The sequence below is a fragment of the Heptranchias perlo genome, chromosome 44, assembly GCF_035084215.1.
Source record: "Heptranchias perlo isolate sHepPer1 chromosome 44, sHepPer1.hap1, whole genome shotgun sequence".
Classification (NCBI taxonomy): domain Eukaryota; kingdom Metazoa; phylum Chordata; class Chondrichthyes; order Hexanchiformes; family Hexanchidae; genus Heptranchias; species Heptranchias perlo.
In genome coordinates this window covers 2,016,700-2,033,374 of record NC_090368.1, presented here as the reverse complement: position 1 = coordinate 2,033,374, position 16,675 = coordinate 2,016,700, and the positions used below count along the sequence as shown (strand labels likewise).

Below are 16,675 nucleotides of genomic sequence, written 5' to 3'. Positions count from 1 at the left end.
TTTGATACAACTGACTAGGCCACTTCAGAGGGCAGGTAAGAATCAACCACATTGGTGTGGGACTGGAGTCACATTTAGGGCCAGACCATATAGGTAAGGACGGCAAGTTTCTTTCCCTAAAGGGACGTTGGTGAACCAGTTGAGTTTTTACGACAATCCGACAGCTTCATGGTCATTTTTACTGAGACCAGCTTTTTTATTTCCAGATTTAAAAAAAAAAACTGAATTCAAATTCTCAATCTGACCTGGTGAGAGTTGAACGCACGGATTATTATCCAGGCCTATGGATTACTAGTCCAGTAACATAACCACTACGCTACGGTACCCAACTTTACCTGGGGTGTACGTCCAGCCTCTCTGTTTCCGGGTCTCCTCAGATGCAAACACACGCACAGTCTGTACTGTTGGTGCAAAGTGTGTCTGGAACCATTCCACATCCGATTTACGCCTGGTGTCACTGACAATCTGCAAGAAGAAGAAAAGTGAGACCGTCGGGTAATTGTGCTGGGGACAGAACAGAGAGTATTTTAGGGCTCAAACCTCTCTCTGGGGTTCAGGGTTCTTCGGTCAGCCTCCAGCCCCACCCAAGTGGCCACTCTACATGGACGAGCCCAAACAGTGGGTACCGACAGGAAGATCTGGAGCCCGATCCTATCCTCATTCGACACACACACACACACTCGCGCCCCTGCACTGCCACACTGTGCAGCAGGGCCAGTGGAAAGTGATGAGAAGCAGGAACCCTGGCTGATATTCCCCCCACAAAACTGGGATAATGAAGCTAATGGCTATCTCTAACAGTTTTCATTTATCTGAAAACTCAATGTCCTCCAGCAAAAGTTCCAACATCCATTTGAATTCCATTTGGCACTTTAACGTGTTGACATCGCACTGAATCTGCCACCTGTCGGCCCATTCTGATAACTGATCCAAGCCTTTCTGCAAACCCATGGCTTATTTTGGTGCCTCCGCAAACTATGACATTCTATTCTAAATGGGTTAAACACTTGTGGGAATACCGGACAAAGGAACTTCATACAGGCGATTTGAGCGTGATTTCACCACTCTGCATCGTAAACGGTTCCTTCTCCTCAAGTACTCTTCCACTCCCTTTCAAAACTGTTGTTACCAACCCCTCCTCAAAAAACCCACCTCGATCCCTCCGTCCTTGCAAAATAATCTCCAATCTCCCCCTCCTCTCCAAAGACCTCGAACGTGTTTTTGCCTCCCAAGTCTGTGCCCATCTTTCCTGCAACTCCATTTTGGAACCTCTCCAATTAGGTTTCCGCTCCTGCACTCGAGCACATATCTCTCGCAGAAATAGTGGCCGTGGGATCTTTCACATCCACCTGAGAGGGCAGACGTTCACATCTCAGTTGAACGTCTCATCCGAAAGACGGCACCTCCGACAGCGCAGAGCTCCCTCAGTACTGCACCAGAGTGTCAGCCTGGATTTTGTGCTCAGGTCTCTGGAGTGGGACTCGAACCCACGACCTTCTGACCCCAGGGCGAGGGTGCTGGTTAAGCTGCCTTGGCTATCGACGGAGGCAGACGGTCGGGGAGACTCTTTGATTGCTGCGGTGGTCTCCTTACCCAGACAGGCTGCATCACATCCTTTACGATTAAACGACAGAAACACCCTGGATCTCTGGCACGTTGCTGTTCCCCCCAGCGGATCATCTCTCCTCGGTATTGCTCCTTATACTCACTGGCTCCCAGCAGCTGCACCACGTCCAGCCCATGTTCCTAGCCAAAGAAAATAGGGAGGGTCAGCTGTACAGCGCTGGTGATGCGTCACCAGAAACCAGATTACAATCACAACCCTTTCATCAAACACAAAGTGCAAAAATAACTGGCAAAATCTCAATTTATAATAACTGCTGTGGCTTTAGTTTTTAAATAGTTTCTACTGGTGTCAGCTGTGGTTCAGTGGGTAGCGCTCGCACCCTCTAAGACATAGGGCCGTGGGTTCAAGTCCCACTTCAGAGGCTTGACCATATAATCTAGGCCGACACTCCCAGTGCAGTACTGAGGGAGCGCCGCACTGTCGGAGGTGCCGTCTTTCGGATGAGACGTTAAATCGAGGCCCCGTCTGCTCTCAGTAAAAGATCCCAAGGCACTATTTTGATGAAGAGCAGGGGAGCTTTCCCTGGTGTCCTGGGCCAACATTTATCCCTCAACCAACATCATTAAAACAGATGATCTGGTCATTACCACATTGCTGTTTGTGGGATCTTGCTGTGAACAAATTGGCTGCCATGTTTCCTACATTACAACAGTGACTACACTTCAAAAAGTACATAATTGGCTGTAAAGCACTTTGGGATCCGCTGAGGTTGTGAAAGACGCTACATAAATGCAAGTCTTTCTTTCAATCTTCCCTACAATCTTTTAAAACACAAGCTTGGCGTCAGCTAATCAATCACGACTTCCTGATTCACCTGTTGGCCAGGACACGAGGGCGAACTCCTCTGCTCCTCATGAAAATAGTGGACAGACGGGGCCTCGGTTTATTATTTCAACCAAACGACGGCACCTCCAACAATGCAGCGTTCCCTCAGGACTCAGTACTGCACTGGGAGGGTCAGCCTAGATTTTGTGCACAAGTTTCTGGAGTGGAGCTTGAACCCATGGTCTTCTGACTCCAGGGCGAGAGAGAGTGCTACCGACTGAGCCACGGCTGACACCGGTCGGATTGAGGGAGGAGAGGAATTCTACTGTTTAAGTCCCCTGGGAAAAATGAGTTAGAGTAGCAGACGGTGCGACAAGTCTTGATTTCAACACAGTGAGTGAGGATGCAGGGAGGAAGAAGAGTGCGTAGGATGGGGGAATTAGGAGCTTAAGGAGAGCAAGAGAGGAAATTCAGAGAAGCAGAGCACACGCAGTACGATCAATGAAATAGGGAAACAGCAAATTTGTTTCCTTGCGAATTGCGCCTTGATGCAGGGTGCAGGATGGAGGAAGGGGTAGAGTAGGAGATTGTAAAGTGCAGGATAACATTAAAGTTGAAAGACAGCAAGAGACAAGACAGGTTAAATGAAGGAGCATCCACTGTGCTGTGGGTTAAGCTCATGTGAGTGTACCTTGGCGTATTGCTCCTTAATGGGTGCCGACAGTCTCAGGATGGCACAGTTTTCAACTCCCAACCTCCAAAAAAACACACAGAAGGAAAGTTTACTGTGACACACGTGTTATCACTGCCAATGAACCATGAAAACTCTCCCTGGTGCAGCAGCGAGCCACACAGAGCAGGGCGGTCGGCGGAACCATCGCCGGTCTGCGTTGTGTTTGGCGGTCTCAGCCGGGGCATCACTCGGGGCTACAATCTGGCTCAACGGCCCTGGGTTGGGAGCTGGAAATGAGCCCGGGGTTGCCACTCCTGATCACCATCCAGTGACTCCGACTGGAAAGCGCGTGTGGAGGGCGGGTTCCCTTCCAAGTCACACGCCATCCCCACTTGGAAATATATCGGCCGTTCCTTCATCGTCGCTGGGTCAAAATCCTGGCACTCCCTCCCTAACAGCACTGTGGGAGAACCTTCACCACACGGACTACAGCGGTTCAAGAAGGCGGCTCACCACCACCACCTTCTCAAGGGGCAACTAGGGATGTGCAATAAATGCCGGCCTCGCCAGCGACGCCCACAACCCATGAACGAATGAAAAAAAAGGGATCAGTGTTGGCCGTGACGCCCCCCACAGTCGAATATCCCGCCGGCCGTCCGGATGAAGTACCGGAGGGTGGCGCCCATGGAAACCGTGTCGCGGTAATCAGAGCTCTGGCGCCTTCCGGAAGGAAGGAAAACATTTTTTTATTTTAAAAGCATTTTAGAAATTTCTGGAACAGAGTTCGAGTCCGGGGCCCCGGTGACGGACGCTCATCAACGCACTACTGAGAGAAAGTTAGTCACAAACATGAAATGAAGTTTAACCCTGCTTTCGGTCGGTTTTATACCTGCTCTGGATGGAGTCGGTGATAAAATCCTTTCCCGATTTTCTCTTCCCGCTGAAGAGCAGCAGCAACTTGGGCTTCGCCATCTTCACTAGGGAAACACCATCCCCCCCCCCCCCAGAGGGGCGTCAGCAGGCAATATAGAACCAGAAACACGGACACCAGAGGAGTCCATTCCCTTAATACAAACACCTCACTATAATTGTACTAAATATGATCAATCACCGTTCAGTCTGCAATCGAAAAGCCAGCAGCCAGCTGACAGTTTTATTTCGGTGTCGTACTCCCCTTTACACACAATGGCACAGTCTGCCTTGATGCGCGCACCTTTAAATGCTCCGGGGAGCTCAGTTATCACAACACCCGAATATTGATTCTGCCTGTAGCTTAGATTGTGCAAAATGGACCGGTTCATGGAAATTGCTTCGTTTGAAAAACTTGTATTTTATTTCTTTCTTCCGTTAGTGATTTTAGCAGTTGAGGTCTTTATTTAAGTATGATACCCGGACTTCAAGGGTTAAGTTCCAAGGAGAGATTATACAAATTGGGGTTGTATTCTCTGGAGTTTTGAAGGTTAAGGGGTGATCTGATCGAAGTTTATAAGATATTAAGGGGAACGGATAGGGTGGATAGAGAGAAACTATTTCCGCTGGTTGGGGATTCTAGGAGTAGGGGGTGTAGTCTAAAAATGAGAGCCAGACCTTCCAGGAGTGAGATTAGAAAACATTTCTACACACGAAGGGTGGTAGAAGTTTGGAACTCTCTTCCGCAAATGGCAATTGATACTAGCTCAATTGCTAAATTTAAATGTGAGAGAGATAGATTTTTGGTAACCAAAGGTATTAAGGGATATGGGCCAAAGGCAGGTATATGGAGTTAGATCACAGATCAGCCATGATCTTATCGAATGGCGGAGCAGGCACGAGGGGCTGAATGGCCTATTCCTGTTCCTATGTTTTCATTTTTCTGTCATTCTCTTCCCTGAGGGACATTTCTTGTATTTTTTTTCCCAGAGGAGAGGATACTGAGACCAGGAAAGTCTGCAGTTTGATTCCTCCATCTACTGCCCAGCTTGTGTTCTGTAAGACAAGACTCTTGTTGTAGGGGGAAAAAAACTTGCATTTTATAATGACACCTTTTCATGTACAAGGGTTGTCCTAGTTGCTTCACAGCCAATTAATTACTTTTTGAAGTGTAGTCACAGTTGTGTAGGCAAATGTGACAGCCAATTTGCACACAGCAAGAGAGCAAAAAGAATGCAAGACAATGCTATGCAGTCTTTCAAACAGCTGGTGTGGGTGCAATAGGTAAAGAAATCTATTCACCCTATGTTTTAACTGCACTGGAACATACACTATCCATGGGTGTATTTTTATAGTGACACAAAATGTTCCTCTTCCTTGTCTATATCACTCAGTATGTTAAATGTCAGTGTGGCTCACTTGGTACCACTCCTACTTCTGAGTTAAAATATTGTGGATTCAAGCTCCACACCAGAGCTTGTGCACATAATCTAGGCAAACACTTGACTGCAGAACATATGAGATGTTAGACTGAGGCCCTGCCTCACTGTTCTGGTGGATGTAAAAGATCCCATGGCTCTTTTGGAAGAGCATGGAACTCTGATGGTGTCTTTACCCAATATCATCAAAAAACAAATTATCTGATCGTTATCTCATTGCTGTTTGTGTGACCTGGCTGTGTGCAAATTGGCTGCTGCATTTGCCTATATAACAACAGTGACTATACTTCAAAAGCAGTTAATTGACTATAATATGTTTTGGGACATCCTGACAACATAAAAGGTTATTGTATAAATGCAAGTTTTTTTTTTGTACCTCAACGGGCATTGATTTATCTGGTGTAAATACTTCATATATAAGTTTAATCTACTTAGCTATGTATTTTTTTTAATTAGGGGATTCTGTAATGTTTGAGGCAATGGGTAGCTGAGCAGTACAGATTAGGCAGGTCACAAGCTCTATCTACGGGACTGTGCCAGGGCTGCAGTAGTGCACTTTAAAGTAATTACATGTGAAGCACTTTGAGATGTTTCTGCATGCTGTCATAAAGCAATGTATGATTGCAAGGCTTTCTTCTTGCCTCTGGAAAAATAAGTCTGTATGGATGAGGCCAGATTGTGATGCCTCCCATGGTCAAATAGACTACCAACACTCAGCCACTTCTGTGCTCAGCAGCCCAAGATCTTCTCCCATTAATAAGGAAATCGTGGTCAACGCTGCCCTCGCTGTCTAGGATCATGCAAAGATTGGCCATCCTTGGGCATGGATGCCTTGGGCACCCTTAGCTCAGCATAAATCAGAATCATCAGGAGAGGAGGGAGACAGTTACTTGTCAAAAAAAGGAGATTGAAAAATAAAATTAAGGGAGAAAAGAAATAAAAATCATAAAACTTTTAACTAAATAGGGTGAGGGATCTTTCCCTTTAAGAGTGAAGCCCATTCATTTACAAACTGCCCATTCATAACCTGAAGGGCGCAGTGACGTCACAGGCCACGCCTCCCTACTCCCCGGGTCCCCGTTATTGAGTAAAACGCATTGTGATTGGTCGCGGTGGGTTGGCCCGAGCTGCGCCTCACCCAATGGGACGGCGAGTTGCGGGGTGGTGTCAGGACCCGGCGGCGGTTGGCGTCTGTCTTTGTTCTGGAAGCTTCCACCTGAGGGAAAAAATAATCGTAGAAAAATGAGGTAAAACTAATATTTTAAAAAAAGAAGAAATGAACCGTTGAAGGTTTTTTTTCCCCCCCCCTGAGGAAAAACGGCGAGGTCCGGGGGTTCGGACATTTTAACCGGTGATGGTTGCAAGGGCCCGGCTTGGTGCCTCATGGCGCCTCCATTTTGCTGCTTTTCTCTCGCTTTTAATAAAAATAATTATCCTAAATACCAATTTTTAATGGTATCGTGTTGCATTAATTCTTGTGCAAACAGTTTGGGGTTTTGTGCATTGACTTTCATCTGAGCTGTTCCTCGTTTCCATTCTGCTGCCTCTCTCTATGATTTTTTTTTCGTCTTACAATATGTAGATTAAATTTATTTGGAAGCCCTGTATCTTCGTCTGCTTCACACATTTATCTGATTTTCCCTTAAAAGATGTAATGGTCTCTGCCTCAACAGCTCCTAGTGGTAAAACAGTCCATGCTCCCAATAACTTTCTTTGTGCGTAAAGAAATTTTTCCACATTTTTCTTCTTCACTTTCTTGGTGAAGATCCCTCGCCACCTCAACAGGAGGAAATGGTCTTTCCCTATTCACTATTCAAACTGCCCTCATTTTAAAAAACCTCGATTAAATCTTCTTTTAGCCTTTTCTGCTCCAGTGGAAATACCCCAGGGATCTCTCATCTCTCCTTATAATTATAGTTTACCCATCCTTGTGAATCTATGGCTTTAATGAGTGTTCTATAATTGGGTGCCCAACACAGTGCTCTATAACATAACTAATGTTTTGCACAAGTTCATCAATACTTCTTGACACCATACCCCAATTTGTAAAACCAAAAACACTGTTCATAGAATGGTACAGTACAGAAGGAGGCCATTCAGCCCATTGTGCCTGTGCTGGCTCTTTGAAACAGATATTTAATTAGTCCCATTCCCCCCTGCTCTTTCCCCATAGCCCTGCAAATTTTTCCCCTTCAACTATTTATCCAATTCCCTTTTGAGAGTTACTATTTGAATCTGCTTCGACCGCCCTTCCAGGCAGTGCATTCCAGATCATAGCAACTCAGTGTTTAAAAAAAAATTCCTCATGCCGTCTCTGGTTCTTTTGCCAATTACCTTACATGTGTCGTCTGGTTACTGTTGCTTCTGCTACTGGAAACAGTTTCCCCTAATTTACCCTAATCAAAATCCTTCATGATTTTGAACACCTCTTATCAAATCTCCCTTCACCTTCTCTGCTCTAGGGAGAACAATCCCAGCTTCTCTAGTCTCTCCATGTAATTCAAGTCCTGCCTCCCTGGTACCCTAGTTGGCTTTTTTCATGGTTTTTTTTCATGCACCTATCCCTCTGGTTGTTCTTTAATTGAATCATAACTTGAATGAATAAAAATAAATGTGTAGTAGAAAAAAACTATTGGCATTTTGAATAATTCACCAGAATAATAGAGGCAAAAATCATTGGGGTTATTAACAATACAACTATTACAATGTGCTTCCATTTATCTTAATGGCCTGTTTTCATCCCTGACTTTTCTTTGAAATATTTGTGGCATTCTTTATATTTCAGAGTCACTATTTTACTGTTAATGTCCCTGCTTTTCTTGGTTATATTCTTATATTTTTTGTTGTTGCAGGAATTCCTGTATTAAGTGTTTTAAAGTTTGCATTTTTAGGCACTGGGCTAATGGAGTGAACTTTCATTTCTGGGTTCAAATCCAGCCCAAACTTATAGTATGAAGAACTTGCCTTTAAATAAGGTCTTTCACATCCTCAGAATGTCCCAAAGCTCTTGCAATCGATTGATTAATTGTGAAGTGTAGTCACTGTTGTAAACACAGAAGCCAATTTGTATACCAGAAGGTTCTGCAACCTGTAAATGAGATGATCCCAAGGCACTTGGAAAAAGAGCACGGGAGTCGATGCCTTGTCCAATATTTATCCCTCAACCAACATCACTTTTTTAAAAAAAACAATCTGGTCATTTATCTCATTGCTGTTTGTGGGACCTTTCTGAGCACAGATTAGCTGTTGTCTTTCCATACTTCACAACAGTGAATACATTTAAAAGTCTTGTAGTAGGTAAAGTAGTGGCAGAAGTGGACTGGCCACAGCTACTTGAGGAGGAAATCAGTGGCAAGCCAGTGGGAGGCATTAAAAAGTGAAACTACAGTTACAATGCAGACACATCCCCTCAAAGAAAAAGGGTGGCAGTGCCAAATTTAGAGCCCCTTGGTTGTCTAGAAGTATACGGGGCAAGATAAAGCAGAAAAAGAAAGCTTTCTGTGACAGTCATAAACTAAATACTGCAGAAAGTCCAGAGGAGTATAGAAAGTACAGGGATGATGTAAAAAAGGAATTAAGGAAAGCAAAGAGAGGGCATGAAAAAATATTAGTAAGATTAAAGAAAACCCAAAGATATTTTACTAGTACATTAAGAACAAGAGGCTAGCTGAGGAAAAGGTGGGACCTATCAGGGATAATAAGGGTAACGTGTGTAGAAGCAGAGGATGTGGGTAGGGTTTTAAATCAATATTTTGTCTCCGTATTCACAAAAGAAATGGATGATCCAGACGTAGTAGTTAAAGAGGAGAGGTGTGAAATATTGGATAAGGTAAAAATAACGAGAGAGGAAGTACTAGAGGGACTGGAATCCTTGAACGTTGATAAGACACAGGGCCGGATGGATTGTTTCCTAAGCTATTGAAGGAAGCCAGGGAGGAAATAGCGGATGCTCTGAGGATCATTTTCGAATCCTCACTAGATACAGGGGTGGTACTGGAAGACTGCAAACATAGTACCATTGTTTAAAAAGGGTACGAGGGAAAGGCCAAACAATTATAGGCCGGTCAGTATTACCTCGGTGGTGGGCAAACTATTGGAATCAATACTGAGAGATAGGCTAAACTGTCACTTGGAAAGGCATGGTTTAATCAGGGATAGTCAGCATGGATTTGTTCAGGGAATGTCATGCCTTACAAATCTGATTGAATTCTTTGAGGAAGTGACAAGGAGGATTGATGAGGGTAGTGCAGTGGATGTTGTCTACATGGATTTTAGTAAGGCATTTGACAAGGTCTCACATGGCAGACTGGTCAGAAAGATAAAAGCCCATGGGATACAGGGAAATGTGGTGAATTGGATCCAAAATTGGCTCAGTAACAGGAAGCAAAGAGTAAAAGTCGATGGATGTCTTTGCAAATGGAAATCCGTTTCCAGTGGTGTGCCACAGGGTTCAGTGTGTCCCTTGCTGTTTGTGGTATATATTAATGATTTGGACTTGAATGTAGGGGGCATAATTGGCAAATTTGCAGACGATACAAAAATTGGCCGTGTAGTTGATAGTGAAGAGGATAGCTGTAGACTCCAAGAAGATATCAATGGGTTGGTGGAGTGGGCGGAAAAGTGGCAAATGGAGTTCAACCCGGAGAAGTGTGAGGTAATGCACTTAGGGAGGGCAAACAGTAAAATGGAATACGCAGTAAACGGGAATATATTGAGAGGGGTAGAGGAAGTGAGAGACCTTGGAATGCATGTGCACAGGTCCCTGAAGGTAGTAGTATGAAGAAGGCATACGGAATGCTCTCCGTTATTAGCCGAGGTATAGAATACAAAAGCAGGGATGTAATGATGGAACTGCATAAAACGCTGGTAAGATCACAGCTGGAATATTGTGCGCAGTTCTGGTCACCACATTACAAGAAGGACGTAATTGCTCTGGAGAGAGTGCACAGAAGATTTACAAGAATGTTGCCAGGGCTTGAAAATTGCAGCTACGAGGAGAGACTGGATAGGCTGGGGTTGTTTTCCTTGGAGCAGAGGAGGCTGAGGGGTGACTTGATTGAGGTGTACAAAATTATGAGGGGCCCAGATAGACTAGACAGGAAGTACCTGTTTCTCCTAGCGGAGAGTTCAAGAACTAGAGGACATAGATTTAAGCTGATTGGCAGAAGGATTAGCGGGGACATGAGGAAAAACTTTTTTACCCAGAGGGTGGTGGGTGTATGGAATTCACTGCCCGAATTGGTGGTAGAGGCAGGGACCCTCAACTCTTTTAAAAAGTACCTGGACCTGCACCTAAAGTGCTGTAAGCTGCAGGGCTACGGACCGGGTGCTGGAAGGTGGGATTAGAATGGGCACCTGGTTGTTCTTCGAGCCGACGTGGACACAATGGGCCGAATGGCCCCTTTTTGTGCTGTATCTTTTCTATGGTTCTAAGTATGGATCTGATGCTTTCGCACATCTAGAGCCACTAACACAATACATGGCTTTTTCTCCCACCAATCTTCAGTAGAGATATTAAAATGATCAAGAAACAGCACAGATAAGTGGGTCACAAGTTTAATCTTGTTGATTGGATTAATTGTAGAAGTGTGACACCCAGTAAATTAATGGGACTCAAGGTGGATAAATCCCCTGGACCTGATGGCTTACATCCTAGGGTCTTGAGAGAAGTGGCAGTGGGGATTGTGGATGCTTTCGTAATAATTTTCCAAAATTCTCTGGACTCAGCAAAGGTCCCGGCAGATTGGAAAACTGCTATTGTAACACCTTTATTTAAAAAGGGTAGTAGGCAGAAGGCTGGAAATTATAGACCAGTTAGCCTAACATCTGTGGTGGGTAAAATTTTGGAGTCTATTATTAAGGAGACAGTAGCGGAACATTTGGATAAACATAATTTAATAGGACAAAGTCAGCATGGCTTTATGAAGGGGAAGTCATATCTGACAAATTTGCTTGAGTTCTTTGAGGACATAACGTACAGGATGGATAAAGGGGAACCAGTGGATGTAGTATATTTAGACTTCCAGAAGGCATTCGACAAGGTGTCACATAAAAGATTATTGCTCAAGATAAAGAATCATTGGATTGGGGGTAATATTCTGGCATGGGTGGAGGATTGGTTATCTAACAGGAAGCAGAGAGTTGGGATAAATGGTTCATTCTCGGACTGGCAACCAGTAACCAGTGGTGTTCCGCAGGGGTCGGTGCTGGGTCCCCAACTCTTTACAATCTATATTAACGATTTGGAGGAGGGGATCGAGTGTAACATATCAAAGTTTGCAGATGATACAAAGGTGGGAGGGAAAGTAGAGAGTGAGGAGGACATAAAAAAACCTGCAGGGGGATATAGACAGGCTGGGTGAGTGGGCGGAGATTTGGCAGATGCAATACAATATTGGAAAATGTGAGGTTATGCACTTTGGCAGGAAAAATCAGAGAGCAAGTTATTATCTTAATGGCGAGAAACTGGAAAGTACTGCAGTACAAAGGGATCTGGGGGTCCTAGTGCAAGAAAATCAAAAAGTTAGTATGCAGGTGCAGCAGGTGATCAAGAAGGCCAACGGAATGTTGGCTTTTATTGCTAGGGGGATAGAATATAAAAACAGGGAGGTATTGCTGCAGTTATATAAGGTATTGGTGAGACCGCACCTGGAATACTGCATACAGTTTTGGTCTCCATACTTAAGAAAAGACATACTTGCTCTCAAGGCAGTACAAAGAAGGTTCACTCGGCTAATCCCGGGGATGAGAGGGTGGACATATGAGGAGAGGTTGAAGAGATTGGGACTCTACTCATTGGAGTTCAGAAGAATGAGAGGCGATCTTATTGAAACATATAAGATTGTGAAGGGGCTTGATCGGGTGGATGCGGTAAGGATGTTCCCAAGGACGGGTGAAACTAGAACGAGGGGGCATAATCTTAGAATAAGGGGCTGCTCTTTCAAAACTGAGATGAGGAGAAACTTCTTCACTCAGAGGGTAGTAGGTCTGTGGAATTTGCTGCCCCAGGAAGCTGTGGAAGCTCCATCATTAAATAGATTTAAAACAGAAATAGACAGTTTCCTAGAAGTAAAGGGAATTAGGGGTTATGGGGAGCGGGCAGGAAATTGGACATGAAGCTGAGTTCGGATCGGTCAAGGCCCTGTGGGTGGCGGAGCGGGCCCATGGGCTGAGTGGCCGGGTCCTGCTCCTACTTCTTGTGTTCTTTAGATTTGAGGTTAGGATCAGATCAGCCATGATCTTATTGAATGGCGGAGCAGGCTCGAGGGGCCGATTGGCCCACTCCTGCTCCTATTTCTTATGTTCTTATGTAGCATGCATCATTTACTGAATTTTCTTTACTGAAATTAGTGTGACCTACATGTAAGATACTTGAGATTTAATTTTGTAAAGTCTGTTTTCAGGGGATTACGAAAACTGGTGCTATTACCTGTGGCTCCTCAACGCCCATCTCTCTCTTCTGCCACCCCCTCACGTGTTTATGCCATTCACACCCTCTCTGTCTCCTATGTATTGTGCAGTACTGACTGGAGGCAAGGTGGGAGTGAAGAGCACTGGGTCACCCTTTAGGACCCTGAGTGTGCTTATATAGCCATTTTATGGCCCTGCTACCAACTGCAGCAAAGTTAACTTCCCAAGATACACTGACAAATAAGTTGTGTCAGTTTAATAATTTGGGGCACCATTAGCAACATAAATATTGCAAAACTATCTCTAATGCAGCTTGTACATGTACCATTGCTCTAATGGGGGGGCTGAGAAGGAGGAGGAGAAGAAAGTCCATATATGTCATCAGTGCCAGAACAAAATGTCCTGCCGGTGATGACCATCTTTACGATCACTGTCACTTTGTTCCCAAGGCAAGAATGAGACCACCTTGTCATTTAATGCTCTGTGCCCCAGAGACATCAATGTTGAGTCAACCCTCTTATGTATGAGATGTAAAATTGTGCATCACTTGCTGATTCCAAGCAGAACAGAAGGAAGAATTTGGCCAGCTGCTTTTACATTTAACCTTTTGTGTGCCACATAACCAAATAAACCTCATTCTTGTGAGATTTTAAAATTCTCATCCTTGTTTTCAAATCCCTCTATGGCCTCACCCCTCCCTATCTCTATAACCTCCTCCAACCCTCCGAGATCTCTGCGCTCTTTCAATTCTGGCCTCTTGTGCATCCCTGATTTTAATCACTCCACCATTGGTGGCCGTGCCTTCAGCTGCTAAGCTCTGGAATGCCTTCCCTAAGCTTCTCTACCTCTCTCCTCCTTTAAGACACCCCTTAAAACTCTTACGTGTTCTAATACAAGTGTAGTGTTACAGCATAGAGATAGCTATTAAATTAACCTGTCCAAGTCACAAGGGAATGCCACAATTCTTTAGTAAACATATCAGAACTGCAACAGGAGTTGGTCTGCATGCACACATATGTAGTAACACTTGTACTCATTTCCATGGATGGGGAATTGCTTGCTCCAATCCAGGGGAATTTCCACCACAACAGGCCTATGAATTTTGACTTTCTTTTGCCTGCAAATTACATGCTCTAACCATTGGACTGCTTGGAAGCTTCATTGTGACTTGTTACAGTGCAGATCTGTTTCCAAGTTATGCATAAGTGCTTATCGAAGGCAGAAATCATCCTGGCTTCTATTTTAAACTGAAAAGGACCAACCCTTGGAACAGGTTGACTTGGCTTTTGGTGTTAATTTTTCCTCCAGATTTGGTGTTTTATCTTTTTTTACGTTCATCAAATTCATTGTTTTTTTGTATTATTTTACACACACGCAAAAATCCAAAATTGACATTTTTATGGGTTTTTTTCTACCTGATAGTGATGCTCTCAAAGATCAGCACTGGTGTAGAGAGAGTATACAATGTAAAAAGACACACAAGGTACTCGAAGGAGCAGGTGTAGGTGGTCAATGGTGGCTCGAGGGCCAGGTGCTTTTAATATAAGCACCAGTTTAAACATTTTGCCTTTTTGGGACTGCTAAATTTTACTTCAGTTTTGATGAGGATAAGGAAAAACTATTTCCACTGCCAGTGAATGGGTAACTAGGTGGCATAAATTTAAGATCATCTACAAAAGAACAAAAGGAGAGATTAGGAATTTATTTTATGCAGAGGGTTACTAGGATTTGGAATGCCCTACCAGAAACATTGGTGGAAGCAGCTTTTAAAAGGGATCTGGATAAATAGTTTTTAAAAAAAAGGGTACCAGGTTCAAGTGGATAGCTTTTTCAGAGTGTTGGCATGGGCACGATGGGCCGAATGGTGTCCTTCTGTGCTGTAAAATTGAATGATTCTATCAACCCCCAAATCAGGATGATGCAGAGGAAGTCCTGGCACATGTGTGCATTGGGAACAGTTTTGTGTACTACCTCAAAACTGCATTTAAATGTAGCATTAATTGCTCCCGCAGTAACTTATTTAGCAAAGACAGTATGTAACTGAACCACTCCAACCAGAAGGTCCCAGGTTCAATTCCTAGCCTGTGCTGACCGAGTTCATGGTGATAGCCAGGATCAATTGTAGCACCACTAAAGAGGGGGAAAACCAGACAGCATTCCCAATTTTGATCACTGTCCATTGATCGCCAGTGGAAAGTGCTATGATACCTTTTATAATCAAATATTCAGTTGACATTCACCATCTACATAATGATGACTTGGGTGAATGCAGAAGGGTACCCGGTGCCAATGAAAATATATCTTCAGAAGGCAAGTAGATTGTCTTAAAAGATAGATTTTGAATATAAACTGACATTACGTGAACTGTGAACCAAAACGTAGTCATCAGGGGATTCATTCAATCAAGCTTTGACTTCAGATGTGTTTGTAAACAAGGTGAATGATGAGAATGGACTTGGGTGCTTTTAACAAGATTGTCTTAACTTCTGCATAATTCACCTGTTTCTTAAAATGCTTGGGGTTGAAAGGCTCTATTATTTATCCCTGCTATTGCTGCCTTCTAGGTTGTGATGGCATTGTAATTTTTTTTCTATTTGTGAATGAAATAAAGATGCTTTTGAATCCAGGACTTGGCTTGTTTTGTATTTTGGTGTTGGCCACCTCCAGGATTCAGGAACTTGGACCCACTTCGCCACAGACCATCTTAACGCTGTTTCCTCGTGATTGCTTGTTTGCTCGCTTACAGAGCTTGTATTTATTTTAACTGCGCATTCGTATGCTTTCTATTCCAGAGGCGACAGAGGACGTGGCCGTGGACGTTTTGGCGCCAGGGGTGGCCCAGTTGGGGGGTACGTGTCATTAGAGACTCGTTTGTTTAAGATTCCGTGCGTTAAAAGTCCAGATTTTATTAATTTGAAACTTTATTTCTCTTTCACATAAACAGGTTCAGACCTTTCGTCCCTCACATCCCATTTGACTTCTACGTGGTAAGTGACAGTACAATTCTCTATTTTAAGGCACTTACTTTAGTTGGGGTATGATTCTACGGGCAGCTGTCTTTCTTCAGTACCTCATCCGTTGGCCATTTTCTATGTTTTAGCCTCAGCAGTGAGTCTTGGCAGGATATTTAACTGAGGTGAATTGTAGATGAGCCCAATCCTGCCCTCTCCTGATTTCCAGCAGGGGGTTATTGGATAGTGATCCGGAGCAGGTTCCCTAGTTTAAAAGAAATTCACCCACGGGACAGGCCAATTGCTGCACCATCCCGGCTAAGGTTAGCGCAGATAGGCAATAGAACTAGATATTCTTTACCTTCATGTTCCCGTTAATTTAAGGGAAGTTTGTGTTGTGTTGATGTTGCTTTTGGGGTTGCACAATGCAAGTTACATACAGATGGATCAAGTAGTGGCTAAAGCTTGGCACAGTTCATTAGTGGCACTGGACGCCTCAGGCCATCATTTTGTTCTGAGCTCTCGATCCACCGCTGATGGTTAGTAATGCAGTGCCCACATGACTGGTGTGTGTAGAATTTTGTGTAGCCAGGAATGGCGAGTTGTGTATGCAACTTTGCAGGAACTGGGTGTTGTGATTGTGCCTGCAAAGTTGCTTCATTGTTTTCGGCATCTTGGATCTGCTCTATAATCTGCAGCCTCAGCACAATATAAACATTCCCTAACCTCACCTCAAGAGTGTTGTGAATTCCACTTGACGTTGGGGCTTGAGCATGTAATTTAGGCTGACACTCCATTGCAGTACTGAGGGAGTGCTGCTTTGTTGGGCACACTGCCCTTCAGCTGAGACATTAAACCTAGACCACTTCTCCTGTTCCATTTGTTCAAATGGACATTAAAG

The 16,675-nt window shown here is 44.1% G+C and overlaps 2 protein-coding genes across 4 annotated transcripts in view; one reads left to right on the top strand and one right to left on the bottom strand.

The window, feature by feature from the left end:
• The window catches only part of pmvk (phosphomevalonate kinase), a 6,758-nt gene extending 2,704 nt beyond the window's left edge, over window positions 1-4,054 (bottom strand). The window contains exons 1-4 of one of the 2 annotated variants that reach the window (XM_067975869.1): window positions 3,955-4,054; window positions 3,084-3,147; window positions 1,594-1,746; window positions 336-465 (exon numbers count right to left, since the gene is read on the bottom strand). In XM_067975869.1, the coding sequence (XP_067831970.1) occupies window positions 336-465; window positions 1,594-1,746; window positions 3,084-3,147; window positions 3,955-4,037 (430 nt within the window). In that variant the 5' untranslated portion in view covers window positions 4,038-4,054. The remainder of the gene's footprint in view (window positions 1-335; window positions 466-1,593; window positions 1,747-3,083; window positions 3,148-3,954) is intronic. The other variant, XM_067975870.1, reaches the window with a different exon arrangement.
• A 2,499-nt stretch (window positions 4,055-6,553) lies between these two features.
• ilf2 (interleukin enhancer binding factor 2) overlaps window positions 6,554-16,675 on the top strand; it is a 31,285-nt gene continuing 21,163 nt past the window's right edge. The window contains exons 1-3 of one of the 2 annotated variants that reach the window (XM_067975865.1): window positions 6,554-6,660; window positions 15,616-15,672; window positions 15,768-15,810. In XM_067975865.1, the coding sequence (XP_067831966.1) occupies window positions 6,656-6,660; window positions 15,616-15,672; window positions 15,768-15,810 (105 nt within the window). In that variant the 5' untranslated portion in view covers window positions 6,554-6,655. The remainder of the gene's footprint in view (window positions 6,661-15,615; window positions 15,673-15,767; window positions 15,811-16,675) is intronic. The other variant, XM_067975866.1, reaches the window with a different exon arrangement.